The sequence below is a fragment of the Amblyomma americanum genome, chromosome 5 (genome assembly GCF_052857255.1).
Source record: "Amblyomma americanum isolate KBUSLIRL-KWMA chromosome 5, ASM5285725v1, whole genome shotgun sequence".
Classification (NCBI taxonomy): Eukaryota; Metazoa; Arthropoda; class Arachnida; order Ixodida; family Ixodidae; genus Amblyomma; species Amblyomma americanum.
In genome coordinates, this window is record NC_135501.1 from 165,705,071 (window position 1) to 165,724,920 (window position 19,850).

Here is a 19,850-nt window from a genome sequence, read left to right on the forward strand (position 1 = left end):
GCTGTGCTGCCGAGCTTGCGCTCGCTGCCAGTAGTCTGTGCGCAGGCCTCGTCTCGTCCGGTCGGGGTGACTAAGCGAAGCAAAAAAAAACACGAAAAAAAAACCAGCAGCGCGCTGCTATCCTCGATTCTCGAGAGCGCGCACCTCTCTCTAATTGGGCTTTCCGCGGCGGGAGGCGCTCCCGCCCAAATTGCCGCCGCCTCGCGTCGCGCCAAACGAGCCGTGAAAGCGCGCCGGGGTCTCCGCGAAGAGAACAACACGTCCAGTCGCCGAGACGCCCTGCGTGTCGTTGTTGTACGTGCGTAAGACGCGAGGAAGACGAACAGGACGCAGACGCTCCCGGCGCGCCGCAGTGCGTATTACAGCGTGCTCTCGGGGCGTTCCCCCGGGAACGCCGCGTCCTTCCTACGCGCGTTGGTCTCGTTCCGTAGCCATGACCGTGTTAGGAGCGCTGCCCACTCAGTATTATACGGGAGCGCTGTCTTTTCTTTTTTCTGTCTCCGCGCTGAAGCTGCTGAGCACACCGGATTCTGGAAAAGAGGAAAACGGATCACTGCGTATCAGTATTAGGGACCGACTAGAATTAGTTATATTCCAGTTGAGTTGCACCTTTTCCCTGCAGCGTTAGATATGTTCCCCCCCCCCCCCTCCTCCGACCAGCTAAATTTCGCGGTTGGCGTTCGCATTTAATGACGTCATCGCGTAGCAGGGTCACGTGGCTCATTGTCATCGTTCACGCGCCCTTTCGCATACATGGCCCCCTTGATAGCCGATGCTGAAGGCTGTGTCAAATTACGTGAACTCTTTTTAGTCAGAAAGTACCACTTCACTTGCGAAGCTGAAAAACCTGATGTATGTGGGAAGCGTCCCGCCGCGTCATCAAGCGTCGGTGACGGCCGCTTGACGGTGATGAACTGCAGAGCTTCTGGTGACCACCACCACTGCGCTTTTTTTTTCTGCCTAGCTGGAGGCCCTCTGTACAACGCGTCACTGCATATACTCTACGTTTTCGTCACTGCTGTCGCCGCTTTTGCGGATGCGTACCGCTGTATGTTTAGGCCTGTGCAGAAATGAAAGCACGAGGTTGACTGCAGCGCTGTGTGATGAACCTAATTAACTAGTTAGTGGTTTTTGGAGAAGGCAAATGGCGCAGTAAATGTCTCGCTTCTCGGCGGACACCTCAACCGAGCCATGAGGGAAGGGAGGAAGGTGAGAGTGAAACAGGAAAGAGAGGATACGTGAAACGATTGCGTTTCTTTAAAAAGCCGGCAAGCTGGCTTCACCGTGAGCGTCGAAGCATTGTTGTGAGGCGCGCCGTAAGTAGCCGTTTGAAGCTTGGTTATTGCGTCCACTGGATCGCCGCTCCCGCTTCGTCCATGCATCGTGCTTCTATTTTTGCTGCAGTTAAATTCACTTCTTTTTTCCTGCATTTGTTTTCCGTGGTTTCGCTTTCTTTGCATATAGTGTGACTCGTTAGCGTTGCTCGCAGTGATGTCTTTAACACGAATGCGTACTCTGCTAGGCTCCCGCAAAAACCTATCTCATGTCTGCACGCCACAGAAACTATTCGATGGCGCGAAAGAAAGCACTCCTAACTCGACAGGCAATTGGGATCGAACCAGGAACCCTGCGAGAGCGGCCGGTTACGCCGAGCCCGCGTCTCGCTGAAGATGAAGACATGTTTGATTGTTGCAGCATCGTACGAGATGAGCAGTTTTCAGCGAGAAGGACTAAACGCTATCCAAAGTAACTTGATTTTAGCTGTTAACTAAACAAAGCGCTGTTTAACTTTCGAGCGCCACTTCGCCGCGCGTGCAGAAGCGTGCTTTACCCCGAACTCGTTCTCTATGACGCTGATGCTTTCTGACGCCCGCCGGCGCACTCAGTCATACGGAAACTAAGTAAAAGAAACTGGACTCCTCAAATCACAGTTAACGTATTTCGGCCTTCCGCACACGCCTTCATATCCCCAAGCAGACCGCGGGCATGCAAATTTAATTAATCGCGTCTTACAAACTGTAATTAACCAACACACATTCTATGACTCTTGGCAAGAAATACTAGTGCCCGCTTGTCATCTGACTGGTGCGCGTTATGTGTGTTCAACATCGCGCGGACTCCTTCGATAGAATTGTGAGCTTAGCGATGTCGGAAGGTGTAAGGTGGGCTAGCAAGAACTCGGCCACTTCTTCACATGGAGTGCACACTAATTCGTCTGAAATAGGAATTAACCTGAATTTCGATCTTTTTTCTTTAAACGCACGCAGCATGTGCATAAGTAGACGCGAATTAAGCTTTGGAATTGTAGGTTGTGCTCCACCTGTCGTGGGGGGAAAGGGGGGGGGGGGGGGGGCTGCCTCCTGGCGGTAGCCGCCCTTGGACGACGGGCTCATGAAGACTGCTCTCGTAACCTATACTATTACAGACATTGGTGCATCGAAGTTTCTCGCCTCGGTTACATCTGTTGCGAACGGGAAGCTTCCTAGCGAACGCTGCTGTCCGAGCCATCTTTTCGCTCATCTTATATTTTCACTACAGGTGTTTCAGTGGTAGGTGTAACGTTAAGAATCCGGAAGAGAGCCGAGTTGTTCAGGGAACAAACGCAAGTTAATTGATCGTCCTAAAGACGAAAATCAAGATGAAGGAATGGGCGTGGACAGGGCCTGTAATGCGAAGGAAAGATAGCCGATGGCCCCTTGATTAGGGGAACGGAGTCGATTCCAGGAGAAGGCAAGCGTACCAGGGGACGGCAGAAAGTCAGATGGGCCGATGAGACTAGGAAGTTTGCGGGTATACGGTGACTGACACAGGACGCGGTTAATTGGAGATCATTGAGAGGGACATTTGTCCTGCAGTGAACACAGTTAGGCTGTTGTTGATGATGATGATGTTTTCATTGTGCATAACCTTTCTGGGACTGCAAGAGTGTTGCTTTTATTAAAACTGTTATACTAAAACTGTTTTATTAAAACTGTTATTGGCCACATACAGCTCTGAACGGGGCCGCGGTCTACGTGTCAGCCCAGACGTCGTGAAATGTGTCTGCTGTGTCCCTATCATCGCGGTCAGTGCTTACGCCGTGCGTTGATTGAAACCGCCGCTCTAGATTCTCGCTGCTGGGTTAGCTGCCATCTCAGGTGTCAGCCTGTCGAGAAAGAACTGGAGCGTCGCCTTGCTTATTCGCCTTCGCCGCGATACCCGCGTGCTGCGCTCCAGCCGTCTTCATAGACGTCGCAGCGAACCATTCAATTGTGTGACAGGGGGGAGGTGTGACCGCGGCAATCACGGAGGCCTGCTTGCTTCGTGATGCGATGTGCTGCCCTCTTTCGGAGCGAGGGGCCATCCGGTCGGAGAAGAAAGGGTGCAGTGGTGGAGGGGGGAGGTCAGCAACCTGGCACGGTTCTCGTCGGACCGGCCGGATGCCCGTCTGGGGTGGTGAGGAGAGGGACTGCGCCGTGACTCAGCAGCCGCAAACAATGCTCACTCGCTGCTGCCGCTATGTATGCGCGCCACGTGTGCCACCGGATATTGCATCGGGCCCACGCGGATGCTCGGGAATCGAGAGCAATCCCGCCACGGTACGTGGCGGACGGAGGGCTGCTCGCGCGCTTTCCTGGCCCGCGGTATCCGCTGTCGCCAGGGGTCGGGTTTCTCTCTGCTTTTGTGATTTCTTCGCGAGCCGTCATTGTGGTCGTCTCGCGTGTTTCGACGTCTGCCTTCCCCTCCCCCTCCCCCCATTCTGGGAAGCTGCGAGATTATGCATATCTGCGAACTGCCCAGATTAACATCTTTAAATGATTCTCATCCGCAGACGTGGTGTAAGGTGTGTTAGTGTCTGCATATGTTTTATCTCTTGCTGCAGCTTCGCATTGGTGGTGCGCTATAAAGCGAAAGGGAGTAAAAATGGAGTAGGCTGTACTCTAGCGCACTCCATTTTATAAAAGCGGGTGCGCTAGTGTACAGAGCTTACTCCATTTTTACACCAGTATAGGCGTACTTCGTGTTTGAGTGAGCAGAGTAGCGGGGGCGGATGAAATTAAGACTGCGAGGATAGGGTGGCCGTAGCTGGCACGGGGCGAGGTTGATTGGAGAAATTTAGGAGAGGTCTTTGTCCTGGACTTGGCGTAGTCAGGCTCATGATGATGGGGATGAGCTGAGTGCGAGGTACGAGGCACTTCGCCGCAGGGAAGGCTCGGAGTCTTTTCTCTCTCTCTCTCTCTATGCAGTGAAAGCTGTCATAGCATTGGTTTAGCGGTATACCCCCGCATTATACCGTGGAATGATAGCGTGAGCCGTAAGGCCTTAATTACTCAGCGAATGAATTTAATATGGCAACTTAACCTAAACTAATTCAGTTAAATTCAATTTAATCGCCGCCACCTGCCACAGTTGGCGGGTGGAAAGTGGAAAGAGGGCAGTACCTCTGCACGTTTAGTGAGGAGGAGGGGGAGAGAGAGAAGGTAAGAGGGGACGGCTGGCCAGATCAGATTTCGCTGATTCGCACTGGCACGGCTATCGCCCATCTCTTACAGCTGACGATGTACATTCGAAGGCCAAGTGCAGGCTATATGGTTAAACCGAAACTATAACAGCTTTCTCTGATTAATGCGCTTACAAGTAAGGTTACCTCCTCCATTCTTTCCCCGTCTTCAAACGTGCGTAAAGGCGCGATCAGTATACCAAAGGGAACGCTTAGTTCATACGTGATAATGGATATGGGCGCTGAAATTTATACGCGGCGACATTCAAGATGAATGCTCGTAGTGACCTCTTTCCGAGGTGGGCGTCAATTTCAGATACGGCTACCCACACCAGCAGTTGGGCACTTGCACCATCTCCGCAGTTGTCCCTGCGTGTCGCCGTCGTAGAAATTAACGCTGCTTTCGACTACATTATCTTTAAGTTCCGTCACTTATTAAACACGTAACAACAGCCCAGAAGCCAAAGCGTATTGAACGCCCCTCGTACGTGGAAAAGGCGGAAAACGCTCTCCTCACTTCTCGCGCACTTTCTGAGAGCAATCGTTAACTGCATGTTAATGAAGTGTCTCCGTTCTTATCGCTTGCACTGCGCGTTCCGCCATCGTCAGCTCTATACGGAGAGGGGACCGTATATACCCGCGAGTCGTCCACACGTCGCGCCCCCCGTTCCTCATTTCTCGCTGCAGTGAGAGCTGCTGCGGGCGCTCGTGTAAGCTGGATGATTCTCTATTCGCGGCGGCTTTCGTAAACGCGGCCGGAGCGTATGAAAGCGGAGAGGACATTTCGAAAGCGCGAGATCCCGCCGAGACTAGCCGTTTTCGATTGCGCGGGGCCACGCTCGGGCGTCGTCGATGCAAATGACCCGAGGGTCCCCGGGAGAAACGGCCGAGTCTTCTTGATCGGCTGCCGAAACACCGACTTCCGCCGCCGCGCTTCCCGCCACATCCGAGGGAAGAGAAAATGAAACGAAGAAGAAAAAAAGAAAGTGGTCGACGAATATACGCCCGGCCGCGGACCGCGCGAAGACCGTCGGTACCACCGACGGGTCGCCGGACGGCAGCGCCTTCATTTCCTCGAGCGACTCCCGCAAAATATTGTCCCCCACGAAGATCTCTCTCTCTCTCTCTCTTTCTCTCTCTCTCTCTCTCTCTCTCTCTCATCATTTTCCCTAGTTTGCTGTACCAGCATTCCGTGTATGGGGTCGGAGCGCTGGCTCAGAAAGAAAAGGGAAAAAAAGGAAAGGAAGAGAAAGTTTTTCTATTTTCCTTTTTCCCTCCTTCGAGGTAAACGAAGGGAATTCGAGTCTGCCAAGTGCTTCCGGAATCGCTGTCGCGTCTCCCGGAAGTATAGAAACGCTTCGCTTTTCGGCGTGGCTGCTTCGAGGATCGCGAATGACGTCGCTCGCGAGCGTCCAAAAGGCGGCTTCGAAGGTATTGGGGCAGTGGACTTCCTTTTCTACACCACCACCTCTCCCTGGTGCATTATTATTATTTTGTGTGTGTACGTGTGTGGGATAGCTCAGTTCCGTCTGGGTGTCAAAGCTGTCTAGGGATCTCCTATGTCTTTCTTTATGCCTTTTTTTTTTCCTTTTTTAACACCTCGTGTGGAAATGAGTATTGGACTAGATTCGAGTACTCATCTTTGAAAACCAATTGACGTAGACCGACTTCGACTCTCATGACCTACATTTCTTATCATTAACTTTGTGCTTATGATTATTCTCCATGCACTGTCGGTAGCCTACGTCATGTGACGTCAGCACTGATGGCTGGCAAGCAGTGCCATTCGCCGGTTCTTCTTAGACGAAACTGACAAGCGGCTGAAGAATGGCTCAGTAGAAGAATCCCCACGCTTCGGAAAGGAGGAAGTCGCTGCATTTATATTGTCCCGCCCTTTCGGGAAAGTGTTCGAAGTGGACGAGCGGGAACGCGTCTTCGATGACATATATAGCGGCCTGTTGAGTGAGTGCGGCCAGGACAGCTTTAAGCATCGGCCCCTGGTTTACTTGCATATAACTTCTTTGATTTGGTCGCATAGAATACGCACGACTATTGAGCGCAGCCAGCAGTACCAAGACTCGCTAGCGACAGCTTCGAAGACCTGCAGACCCCCGTGCACTCAACATCATTGTAGAAGCAATGAGCAAGGCATCTGTCAAATAAATATAGTAGGTGGACTCTGTAGTTCGAACTCAAATGGGTGCAGTGATTTGCTCGAGTTAGGGTTGAGTTCGGATTGAGGGGAGCCTTCTTAATGCACTCGATGCTGACGGGCCCGAAAGTGTCACTTCGAGTAAACCGGGCGTTCGTATCAAGAGGGTTGGAATTCGCGATCGAGATTCTGTACTGAACAAAAACGTTTACATAAGGAGAATGTAGAAATTAACATAACCAGCAAGAATCCTCATCGCTCAACGACATGATACAGAAGTAAGCAAAAAAATCATGTACAGTGACTGACGAGTCCCAGTGAATGATAGAGGCGCTGGCATTGTAGGATATTTGCTTGTACTGCCCTTCGTTTCCGCCTGGGTGCCTGCAAATTGTGAGACAGCGTATGTCCCCTTGGCGTGGGATCCGTTCGTGTGGCAGTTCCACTTCGCCCGCGTGTGTGTACCGTCTAGCCTTTTGTTTTTTCTGTAGTGTTTTCTCTCCCTCTCTCTCTGCCGGCGCGGTGACCTGGCTCTGCTGCCTAGCTCGTGCCCCCCTCGCAGCTGTGACGAGAGAGAGAGGGCGGAGCGCCGAGCAAATGGAGCGAATGCCGGGAGATCCTTTTCCGCCGTCCAGGGAGCCGCGCCGACTTTGCACGACGGCACATTCCGACGTGTCCCCTTCTAGCTGGGCGCCCACCTCCCTCTGCTCGACGTAGTCCCCTCGCTTGTCGCCGCCGCATTCCACGAGCGCGCGCGGACCGCGCCAGTGTGCGCTTCGACGCTGTCCGAGGCATTTCTTTCCCTGCCTCGGCACGAGGGAAAATGTATAAGAAAAATGTGCATGCAACCGAGGGGAGGGTGTGAGGTGTGTGTAGTGTATGCTGTATGCAGGGGCTGTTTTTTTTTTTTTTGTCGCTGGTAGGTGAGAAGTCGCCGTGGCTGTATATAGCATGGTCGGCGTAGTACTTGATCAGACGTTGGCGCCAGCGCAGCGCCGAACGCTCGCTGATAGTGGTAAGGAATGCGACGGTAGCGAAACATGGCTCGGGCCTTACGTGGCGCTGCGGGCAACAGGGTCGTGCGTGCTGTGTTCAGCTGACGAGGCGTTATGAATGGACTGTCATTTGGTGGCACTAGGGAACACTGTTTCTCCACGGAAGGAGAATATGGGTATTGTTTGACATTTCTCTTTTTCTCCATTCGTCGCCGACTGTGTCCCGACCGGTGCATTCCGGCTCTAGCGGCCTCTGCACTAAGTGCTTCGGGCTTGGTTTAAGAGCCGTTGCTAAACTTCGCGGATAGTGCGTTTCTGTGCGGGCAGCTGGGCCTCATGGTTGTCACTGGAGCCGTGACTGACGCTCCCGAGTTTCCAAACAGCCCTCGCAATTCCCGATTCTGCCGATTCGCCTCGCAAGAAGCTCCGGCCTGTCAGCAATCAGTCACGGGAACGTCCGAAAAAACGAATGGAACCATTTCCAATCTGCATTCCCGGGTTCGAGCCCGACCGCGGCGGCTGCGTTTTTACGGAGGCAAAACGCTAAGGCGCCCGTGTGTGTGCGATGTCAGTGCACGTTAAAGATCCCCAGGTGGTCGAAATTATTCTGGAGTCCTCCACTACGGCACCTCTTTCTTCCTTTCCTCTTTAACTCCCTCCTTTATCCCTTCCTTTACGGCACGGTTCAGGTGTCCAACGATATATGAGACAGATACTGCGCCATTTCCTTTCCCCCCAAAACCAATTATTATTATTATTATTATTATTTTGACTGGGGGCTGCAAGGTCGCTTGATTTTTTCGCTGGCCTCAAGTTTCGGTGACATCACCGTAGCTGCGTAGTTTTATTTACAGCGTATAGGCCGTGAATAGTTTGTGCATGTTCTGACTAAAAGTTAAACTACAAAGTGTAGACTGTCTATAAACTTTGTGAACAAGTTTTTTGCATGAGAGCTACATGGCCTAGCAACGTGCATTGGATTAAGAACCTTCTGCCTGAAGCTCAAACTGTTTAACGGCTGTTTGCTCTTGAAAGCGTTTCGAGTGAAGATAATTAGGTTTTTAAAATCTGATAACGCATTCTGCGCGCTTTGACGGCCAACCGTATTGGCAGCTCGCGTAGAGATGAACATGAGCTGGACGCTACAGCGCCTTCAGTGATGTGGAGACCGGACTGTTTCAGTTTATCCCTTATGTAATTTAAGAGTCCGGGCTAATTGGGCTTCGACTCGCTGAGGAAGTTCTAGTGTCTCGGTAACAAACTGTAGGAGGAGGGGCCGCGCAGCTGCTGACAAATAAGGGTGCCACAGCGAGACGGCGGCGTTCATTTGGTGTGGGGTCAGTGGCCTGCCTCTGTTTCGTACCCTCCTCTCGCGCTCCTCCTCCTCCGGAGCATTCGACGGTCGGGAGCAGCAGCCCGGGTGCGGGCTCACGGCGGAAACGCGATGAATTTTTGAAAAGCGGTGCTCCCGGGGGCATCGCGCCTGGGGCGCGGTGCCATGGGCCCAGCAGGCTTACACGCAGACATACGACACAGATGCGGCGACTGGTATCCGAACAACGAACAGGACAACCGATTTGTCTTGCAATAAACTCTAGACATGTCCAACCAAAAACTCTAATTTGAAACCTTTAGGGCGCTCGGCTGCTGATCCGGAGTACCCGGGTTCGAACCCGACCGCGGCGGCTGCGTTTTTATGGAGGCAAAACGCTAAGGCGCCCGTGTGCTGTGCGATGTCTGTGCACGTTAAAGATCCCCAGGTGGTCGAAATTATTCCGGAGCCCTCCACTACGGCACCTCATTCTTCCTTTCTTCTTTCGCTCCCTTCCTTTATTCCTTCCCTTCCGGCGCGGTTCAGGTGTCCAACGATATACGAGACAGATACTGCGCCATTTCCTGTCCACAAAAACCAATTATTATTATTATTATTATTATTATTATTATTATTATTATTATTATTATTATTATTATTATTATTAAACCCCTTAACGTTTCGGATCCGGCTCGGCTCCATCTTCAGGGGTGACTGGGGGCAGTAGGTAGCGTCTTTAAGTAGGCATGGAGGGGAGCAGGAGGTCAAAAGAACGAAAGCTGTGATGCGAAAGGCGTGGGGGAGGGGGGTTGGGTTTGAAATTAAATGTTTTTGTTTGGATATGTCTAGAGTTTATTATAAGTCTTCAAACCCAACCGGACAGGCAAATCTGTCAAAATGTTTAGTTTTCAACCGGTTTGTCGTCTGCATGCCCCGTCTTTGGACCGTTTACAGTCGTCCTGCTGACTTCTTACCCAGTTGTCCTCGCCCCCGTGACTCGGTCCACAAAAGGTTTCTGTTTCGCTTTTGATAGCACTAAAGGTTTCGTCGGAAAGAAACGAAAAAGTGTCGTCGTTCATAAAATTCGCCCATTGTCTGGAGTAAAGTGACGTCACCAGACAGGAGGTGACGTCACTTTAGGTAAAGGCATCAACAGCGCCAACCTTTATCGCATTGCCAACACACAGGGTAATCAGGTTTCCCGTGTGATTTTTCGTGCACGTTTTATTTTTTTTCTCGGGCCGGACTCTTTGGTATCTTCTACTTCCCTCTGATCGCTTTCTCCGAATATTAAAAGGCCAGGGTTTCAAATCAAATCAACTGTTTATTAGTACGTCGAAAGTTGGGACATAAGTGAAAATACAGGAGGAGGTCCCATAGCTCTTGGCTGCACCGGGACCTGCTGTTAGAGCGAACGTGAAAAAAAAAATACATTGAAAAAGCGCAGCAGCAGCATTTACGATACACGGGTAGCTAATTAGGGCTGCGAATGATATTAATTTAAAAAATTGCAGTTATACGTACAAAAGCTTCCCTAACTGGACAGTTCCTTCACGTAACGTCTTTCATAAGGCCAAGTACCCAACAAAGTTGCTCCTCCTTCACGTGGGCGCTTTCTCGTGCCTGCGTCGTGCTGACGCGTCCCCTTCTCTTCGTCGCCCGCTCTTCTCGCCTCGCCGTAAGCGCCTGCCGCATTTGTTCCTGTCGGCCTATTTGCTCTTTCCGCTAGCGTCCTCTTGCGCCCCTCCCGACAGCGCTAAATAAAGCGCCCATCATTCCCCCTCGGTGACCATCTCCTCCGTCTCGTTCCGTATTCGTTCGTCTGGCCGTCTGTATTCATTCGCGTCGTTTACTGCGTCCAGCGCCGCTTCCCTGTCCCTTTCCCCTGTTTCCCTCTCTCTCCCTCCGCCCTCGGGGGTGTCGTCAGCGGCGACAACGCGCTGCGCTTCCTCCCTTCTCCCCCGCGCTTCTCCCCATTTCTTTTTTCTCTTCTTTCCCCGTAGCGGCAGCGGTTCCCCCCCACGTCCCCGAGCTCTCCGGCCAGAGACGCGTTCCTTGGCTGGCTTGCGCTTCCGCGTGCTTTAATGACCCGCTGCCACCCACCGTCCACGCCCCCCCGCGGTGTTAATAACAATCGCACCACGCGACGTGCGAGGGCGCGACGACGACGAGATGGACAAGCGAACGATCCCTCCCCCTCCCCTCCCCCCTAGTGAACGCGCGCCTCCGTCTTCAGCCAACCTCCGCTACTAATATCCTTCTCTCCCCTGCCCTTCTCTTTCCCCCTCCCCCGGCGCTCATTAGGAGACTGGCACATCTAATGTGCGCGGCCCGAGCTCAGCAGGCGCTCGGCACAGCGGTCGATGCATGCAGCGAGTGCGGGGCGACACTTCTCTGTAGTGCTTCTGTCCCGCAGCGAAAGTTGCTGCGAGTCTCTCTTCTCTCGTTGCGCGCCGGGAGGAGGCGACTCTCAGCAACTGTGAACAATGAGGGAACAAGAAATACAACCGGTCCGCTACCTACTCTGTACCTCCCTCCACAAGCGCACATAGTGAGCGTTCCACGCGAGCGACGTCGGCCGCATTGAATTTGAATCGACCGTATTGCGTTGAAGTTCGCTTAGTCGCGTTCTCAGTTTTTTTCTTCCTGCCCAGTTTCGCGTGCCTAGCTGTTGCCATAGTCGGATGCAACTTAGTAACGCAGCGGCTTTTAGAACCTCGTCTAAGTACCCCCCCCCCCCCCCCTTTCCAGTGGTGTCGGCCGATTCTTATGACCCTGCTAGTGTGACAGGGCACGGAGTGGTTCTCTCCCCTCGCGACATGAATTCCACTCCTTTTGTGCGTAGTCTCCTCTAACCGAGACCACTCCAAGCAGTTCATTGTATTATGACGTCATCACCCTATATTCGCACTATCTCTCCTTTTACTCTACCTTTCCCCCTTCCCCAATGTGGAATAGCAAAGCAAGGGTCATCTTACCGATGTCCGACCCCTGCACATTTCCTTTTATTAAATTACTTTTTTTCAGGGAGTGCTAAGGTGAAATGGGATAATCCCTTCCCTCCGGGATTGTGGACAGACCTCTCTCTCCATTGTGGCGCCGCTTCCTTCATTGTCACGGTAGCAGGGTCATGATAATCACCCATAACGTCATTGGATGGAAGGTGTCCTCTGACAGGGTAAAATCCGCTGCGTTCTTGAGCTGTATCCGACTGTAGCTCTGCGAAATCCGTGTGCAAGCATTAGGTATTGACCATTTTCTGAACTAAGACAACTAAAGTCTTCGCGAGTTTCCGCTGTTCACTTCTTGTCGGCAAGCTACGTTTCCGGGCCGGCTGTCTCTTCTGTATTTCGATGCTGCTGCCGTTAAGAAAGTTTTGCGTGTTCTAGGTGCCCAGCACGGTGGCGCCTCATTCGCGATCATCACCGTCGCCGTCGTCGGCCCAACTAAGTCCTCTGCAGGACAGAGATCACTGGCCTGTCCTGCGCCCGCCCTGCCTACGCCTGCGCACTTCCTAACCTGTCTGTCGGTATCATTTAGTACCCGCCTTTCTTCCCTAGCCTACCTTTCTCTCATCCTTTCTGAAACGTTGTCCTTGTTTTCCTTTCCGCAGCTCGGCATAGTTCTCAGTTTAATCAATGACAGGTGTAACGTTGAGACCGTAAGCGGGCAGAGTGGGTGAGGGAACAAACGTGGGTTAATGACATCCTGGTCGAAATCAAGAGTAAGAAATGGGCTTGGGTATGGCATGTAATGCGAAGGCAAGATAACCGCTGGTCCTTAAGGGTAACGGAGTGGATGCCAAGAGAAGGCAGGCGTAGCATGGCGCGGCAGAAGGTTAGAGTGGGCGGAAGAGATTAGGAAGTTTGCAGGCAAAGGGTGGATGCAGCTGGCAAAGGGCAGGTTTAATTGGAGAGACATGAGAGAGGCATTTGCCCTGCAGTGGGCGTAGTCAGGCTGATGATGATGATGACACTAACCTACTCTTACGTGCTGCTAATGTTGGCGGGTGCGCTAGCTGGTATCAAGGCGCAGAATTCTCAGTGTAAAAAAAAAAATAAACAAAGGCAAGAGTATGCAAGGACTTAGGACGGCGCACGTTTAACCTTCCAGCGCTTTTTTCTAACTCTCAGCATGCTCGCAGAACTCTCTCTACATGTACAGAACCCGGAATGCACCCGCCCTCTATTCATATATGGAGGTGCCTTTCTGTGCGAATGCGCCGCTCTCCCAGCTCAGTACCGGTACTTTCAGGGAGCGCGCGAGCTCATTAGAACCGTTGCGTAACTCCGGCGAAGCCCGATCGCTTCGCACACTGCGTGCAACGCTGTCATCCCGTAAGAGGATTTCCTTCTTAGTATTTCCTTATTTCTCGCACTTTTTTTTTTCATCTGACGCTCTTCACGGGGCGCATTCTGCTACCGTCCATTCCTGCATGCAGGGTATACGCGCGGTATGCAGCCCGCAATTCAGTGCGCAGAGACGCGTGGTATACTTGACTGTGATCTCGGGGCGAGGGTTCCCCAGCCGCTGCATGATGGCGGCATTCCGATATCCCTTCGCCTCTCGGAAATTACCTCACTGCCATTGCTTCGCGCCCTTCACGGTCAAGCGCGCCGCACTTGCAATTGCTGCAGTCAGGAAAAACCGTTAGCTTTCCTAGTCTTCCGGCGTAATTGAGCCAACGTTATGGCTTGTGCATATATACTGCGTTGAGCTCGTTTCAGTTTTGAATTCTTTGTTGGTTTTCGGAATCAATACGATATAAACGTGTCTCAGCACTACCTGGACCTGCTGTCATATCTTAATCATGGGCCCAACAGTATATAATGTGTATAACAAACCGCCATGAAAACCTGCTCGTCACGGGAGTGCTGGGAAAAGCAGTATAGGCTCGGGCGTCTTTGAACCCGGCCGGCAGTCTGTCATTGCCTATACCGCTGCAGGCTACAGCCTGCGTAGGTATACGGACGCGCAGACCCTCACAACCCATTCTCTGTCCGTCTCGAGGAAGGAAGCGTGCTAGGTTAGTGGGGAGCGTCCCCGGCAGGGCTATGCTGTGGTAGGGTGGCTAATGGTATAGGGAGGCTAGCCGTATACGGTGGCCAGCGGTATGCAGTAGCTGGTGGTATAGGGTGGCTAGCGGTATAGGGTGGCTTCGGCACCTCTTGCTACTTTCGCCTCGATTGACGCCACGACCAGGCTGTGAATGAAAATGAAGTTTAAGGTTACAAAAAAAAGTTGAGCTGAGGCTTGGCGTCCCTCCCGTGATTCTGGCGCTTCAGCCGCTTGTCTGGCCTTGCATTTTTCATACCTTCGCTGCTTTTGAGCGAACTCCCATGCCACCACGTCTGGGTCTTCTTCTCCTTCCATGGCGAAAGGTCAGACGACGGAGGCAGCGCGCGGTGGCTACGACGGCTGCGGCAGCAGCTACCACCTGCGCTCCGCGTGACGTCACTCGGTTTCGCGCATGCGCAGCTGTGGCAAATCTGTAGTGTGGCTCACGCGAAGCCCGGTGTTGTGACGAGCCTAGTGAAGCTTTTCGCTTCAAAACGTCTCTGGCGGTCTGTTCTGACGCTGTTATGAGCGCGCAGTGCACACCTCGAGCTGCGTAACTGAGCCATCCGGCACCCTTTCTTTGGCAGGAGAACTGCTCGGCGTTCGAGGCGCAGATATCGGCGCAGTGCGACGCCCTGGCCGAGGCCCTGGAGGCCCGCCGGCGCGAGCTGCTGGCGTTCGCACGCCGAGAGCGCGAGGCCAAGCTCAAGGCGCTCAAGGGGCAGCTGTCCAACTGCACCGTCACGCTGCAGCGGACCACGGCGCTGCTGCAGTTCTGCATCGAGGCGCTCAAGGAGACGGACCACGCAGCCTTCCTGCAGGTACGCCGCACTGTAACCCGCCCCGGTGGTTCGATGGCTGTGGTCTTCAAAGGTTCACGGGTTTGGTCTCGGCAGAGGAGAGCGCGTTACGATAGAGCCGAAATGCCAACACGCCTTTGTGCTGTGCGGTGTCAGGGCACGTTAAAGAACCGCAGGCGGTCGAAATTGATCCGGAGGTCTCCGCCACGATGAGCTTCATAGCCTTAGATTTATTGTTCGGACACTTAAAAGCCGCCGACTCGTATACTACTTATTCTAACTTTGCCTTGTTATTACGGAAAATACACTTCCAACAATACCTGTACTCGTGATCTTGATTATCTTACTGATTATTCTTTTACTGCTTCGTTCTCTGTGGCAGCTGTATACCGTCCGTGACGTCACAACTAGTAGCTTACAGGCGATTTTAGTCGCGGGCTCTGGTATCCAAGTAAATTGTTGATTAGTGGGAAGCAGCCGAGAGAGATGATTAGGAAAAAAGGACGCGTCAACAGTGTACACATGCGGGTGCGACTCCCTGCAGATCGGGCCGGGTCTGATCAACCGGGTGGCCAACGTGGACGTGACGTGGCACAAGGACATGGCTCCCACGCCCTGGGCCTCGCCAGAGTTCGACCTGACGCTGGACCAGCGCTCGGTGCTGGACGCCGTCAACCAGCTCACCTTCACGCAGCTCAAGCGTGAGTGTCTTCTCGTTGTCTCCCGACCGTGGCTTGGCTTGCGGATTCAAACTGTCAAGCGATGATTATATTACAGGTACGACCTGTATATACCGCTGTTGCTATTTATAATAGGAACGTCATGATGACGTAGGATTTACGCGTATAAGTAGTCGGGTACAACTCAAGAATGCAGCAGCGAATATCCCTCAAAGGTTCCAGCCAATGGCGTCGACCGGATCTCATGACGTCGCAGTTAATCCCCAAGCGTGAAATCGATGGCGACTGGCCGGTGCCTCCGTGAAATTAGATTAACCGTAACGTCTCGATAATCAGTCTGTCATTGGCTGGACGCCCTCCTTTCAGGGTCATTTGCTGCTGCGTTCTTTACTTGTATCCGAATATGGGTTTCGTTAATAATAATAATAATAATAATTGGTTTGGGGGAAAGGAAATGGCGCAGTATCTGTCTCATATATCGTTGGACACCTGAACCGCGCCGTATGGGAAGGGATAAGGGAGGGAGTGAAAGAAGAAAGGAAGAGAGAGGTGCCGTAGTCGAGGGCTTCGGAATAATTTCGACCACCTGGGGATCTTTAACGTGCACTGACATCGCACAGCACACGGGCGCCTTAGCGTTTTTCCTTTTCCTGCATAAAAAAAACGCTAAGGCGCCCGTGTGCTGTGCGATGTGAGTGCACGTTAAAGATCCCCAGGTGGTCGAAATTATTCCGGAGCCCTCCACTACGGCACTTCACTCTACCTTTCTTCTTTCACTCCCTCCTTTATCCCTTCCCTTACGGCGCGGTTCAGGTGTCACCCGAAACCTTACTTTCCGGAGTTCTGCTCCGTGAGCCACTATCACAAATCCCACAGCATGGCTTCGCTCGGCAACAACCGGAGGTATGTAGTTGCTTTACGTGCTTGCCTTACTTGCTGCACCTTGCTTGCTGTTCGGGTGCTCTTTCCTGCAATGAGAAAGGCATGGAGTGAACGCTGTGAGCGCTTCTTCACTTAAACCATTGATTACAGTTAAGTGATCGTTTCTGTGGCAAGTAGAGGACGTGCCCTTCTCACACGGCTGCCATCTTTCTCTCTCTCTCTCTCTTTTCCACTTTGACGCAGCTGACGGAGACGAGTCTGCAGGTAAACACGAGTGCTTGATACAGAGCGGCCTTGCTTCGCGTGTGCCTGCCTTCGCCGCCTTTCTCCTCTTGTGTTGGCGTATTTGTTGATGAGCTCCCGTTTCCGCGTCTGGGCTTTCTTGCGGTTCCTTTCCCCGTATGCACGTGTAATAGTCCCGCACTCGAAATTCACCGGACTGTGTTCGACGTAAACGAACAAACCGCAACCGGCAGGTTTGCACAGCCCGGTGATCTTGTCACGTCTCGTGAACTTCCCGAGTGCGGACTATATAGATCCGACATCGTCCTGCCACCAAGTTTAGAAAGGCGCTGAATTACCTGCATAATATTAATTAATTGCTGAAGATGTCGTCGGCTTGTCGGACCGGCGCTGTCTTAATGTCCCGTTGGGCCAACGCCAGCCAGGCACGCCAGGAGCATTGGGGAGGGGTCATGAGGAAAATGGGAGAACTAAGTAGACACGGGGCATGAAAAGACGCAGTGTTTCAAAATTAGCGTTAAATGCTGACTTCCCACCGTACCTCAATCACCACCAAGTTCTTAAAGCTGCTGTAAAAATTGGACAATACACAGTGCCGGTCGGCTGGAAGTGATGGAACAGTAGCCGTCGTGGCCGATTCGGCGGGCGTCCGACTTGGCCTCGCCATTCACAGAAGCCTGCCGGTGGTGGCTGCGTCACAGTGTTCGCCATCGTCATCAACAACGCCCATCTTGAATGCGCTGCATTGCAAAGGCTCATTCATAGCAGTGACTTGCGCCAGCTCTGGTCACACTAACAAAAAAAAACTTTTTTTTTTTCGCTAAGTATCCCGTGCCATCCCCTGCTCCGGTACTCGTCCGTGGGAACCCACTTATTTGCTGCAACGGGCCACTGGTTACGGCTTTACGCAGCGCCGAATAAATTGGTTTTCGTTTGCTATCTTCAGGCGTAGCAATGAGCTATAATTACCATTACGATTATTGCCATTAGCTTCCGATATCTCAATAAGGGAGCGTAATTAGTCATTAGCATGAGCCCAAGCGTATCGATACATACGACTACCAAGGAAAGCTATGCGACTTTCACAGGAACTGTGCAGTTGGAGGAAAATTCGTCCCGGGCCAGGGATCGAACCCGGGACCACGGCCTGCACTGTGTAGTCGCTCCACCAACTAAGCTAACCAGGACGGCTAGGAGATGAGCGGGGCGAGGCCGAATAGATCAACAACGCGAATATGGAATGGCATTGGCATGAAACCTGCGTAGCTTTCCTTTGTAGCTATACGGTTGTGTTATGGATGGACGATGGTGAGCAATTACCCCCTTGTTTTATATTTACTGTAGCTTGGGGAATCCTCCTAAACAGTTCCCGGGCGTAGAGTAGTCGCGGCCGGACACAGGGTGAGGCTAATTGGAGAAAAATGGTACAGGCTTTTTTATTCCACACTGGATGTGTTGGAACTGTATTGTGGTCTCGGTAGTATTGATGGTGGTGGCGCTGCTGCTGCTGCTGGTGATGATGATGGTGATGAGGATGAGACGTTATTCATGGGCTGCACTGCCATAACACCGTGACGAGATAGTCTGTACTTACGACTTGGAGAGACCCTCCAAAGGAGCAGCGCTCATTCCGTCAAACTTGAAGCGGTTTTCTTTCCACGGCGCTGGGCGCTTCGTATTTTGTCTCGCTGATCAGGCGCGCGCGCGGTTTTGAGTGCAACTCGCGCCAGCGGCGGCGTCTTTCGCGCAGAGCATCCTTTTTGGGGATGCTCAGCTCGATTCCCCAATTCCTAAAGAAAGCGTTGAAAAGAAGGGGGGGAACAAGCGCACCGCCTGCGTGACCCGGGATCAGTCGCGCTCGGCTCGTGCGGCATCGCACCTGGCGAAGCTCCTTCGTGTATGGAGATTGGGATAAAGAAAGGTGGTGGCACCGCGCTGTTGCTTTTGCCTCGTCTCCCCACCGCGGCTCACTTTTCTCAGACGCCGGCGGAATCTTAAGCGAGCTGTGCGGTAACGAACTGCTCGCGCGGAGCCGGCGAGAAGACTGCCGGGTTTGAGAAAGACCGCGCAACGCTCACCGGCGCTTCGTGCTCGAGCGGCCGCCTTCCTTCCTTCCTTCGCGGCCCGCCGCCGACGCGGGTTCCATAGAGGAAAATAAATATGCAGACAGGAGACCCGGGCGCGGCGGCGGAGCCGTCGATTCAGCGCCTTCAACCGCCGGCCTTTGAGCGATGCGCGGGGCGAAGCAACAACACTGGCTGATGCATGCACTGGTGTTTTGACTGGCTCCATGGCTGTGTATAGTGGCGCGGGCTGTTGGTATACGCGAGATGCACTGGCGACGTCGCCGCCCGAACGCGGACTCCTTCCTTTGTAAGAAAGTGGGCATTGTCTCCTGCCGAAATTTTCTTTAAGCTAAATTAATTAGTTTTGATCAGATTTTGCGGGGAGACGGTGCCCGCATTTTTATCAGCTAAGCCTAACTTGAGCGGCTCTAGTTTTGTAAAGGGGATTTAGCTGTTTTCACCCTTTACTTCCCTTTAAGTCGCCCACACAGAGGAGGAGGTCGGGGCGGACAGTACGGTGAAGCGTTTTAGTGCCATTCTGGCCGCGTCGTTCTTGAGGCGCGCGCTGAAAACGCTAGGGCTTCTTTGCTGTCTTCGTGTCCTTCGAATCATGCTGTGTGAAGGCACGCTTCTGCAGGCCGTAGTACTAATCCACATACAAGGTATAGCTCTAATAGCAAAGCAACGTGTAACCTCGCAACCGCGGACGGCTTAATACGATCTGTCTTGTCGTCGTTGACGGCTCCAAGATATTGTGCACGCACCTGTAATGTAAAGGGACTGGTAGCACGTGCGCTTTGTGTGCGGAAAGCTTCGTTTTGGCGAAGTTTTGCCCCGAGTTGAACGCTCTTGGTTATGGGGCCGGTGCATCTGCTCTGGCTTTGCGTATACGGCATTAGAGCGGCCCCGGCCAACGGCTTCCTTATATTGCGATCCACCCGCTGAATATGCCCAATCTAACAATTATATAAAAAAGTTGTACCTCCTCCTTCTGCGCACTGCCGTGGCTTCTTGGGCTAAGTGAGGGCTACCAATATGGGACCTCGAAAACAGAAAAAAAAAGGGGGGGGGGGGGGGGCATCGTTTCTCTAAGAGCGATATACCAGCGCCGCTGCTGTAATTCGACAACGCTGGGTCACGATTAGGTGCACGACCTCCGTTCGCTCTCCCCTCGCGTGGCGC

The 19,850-nt window shown here is 52.7% G+C and overlaps 1 protein-coding gene across 1 annotated transcript in view; it reads left to right on the plus strand.

Moving 5' to 3' along the window:
• Trim9 (E3 ubiquitin-protein ligase Trim9) overlaps positions 1-19,850 on the plus strand; it is a 228,655-nt gene that overhangs the window by 187,723 nt on the left and 21,082 nt on the right. The window contains 2 exon segments of the mRNA XM_077665725.1: positions 14,585-14,818; positions 15,342-15,498. Coding sequence (XP_077521851.1) covers positions 14,585-14,818; positions 15,342-15,498 — 391 coding nt within the window.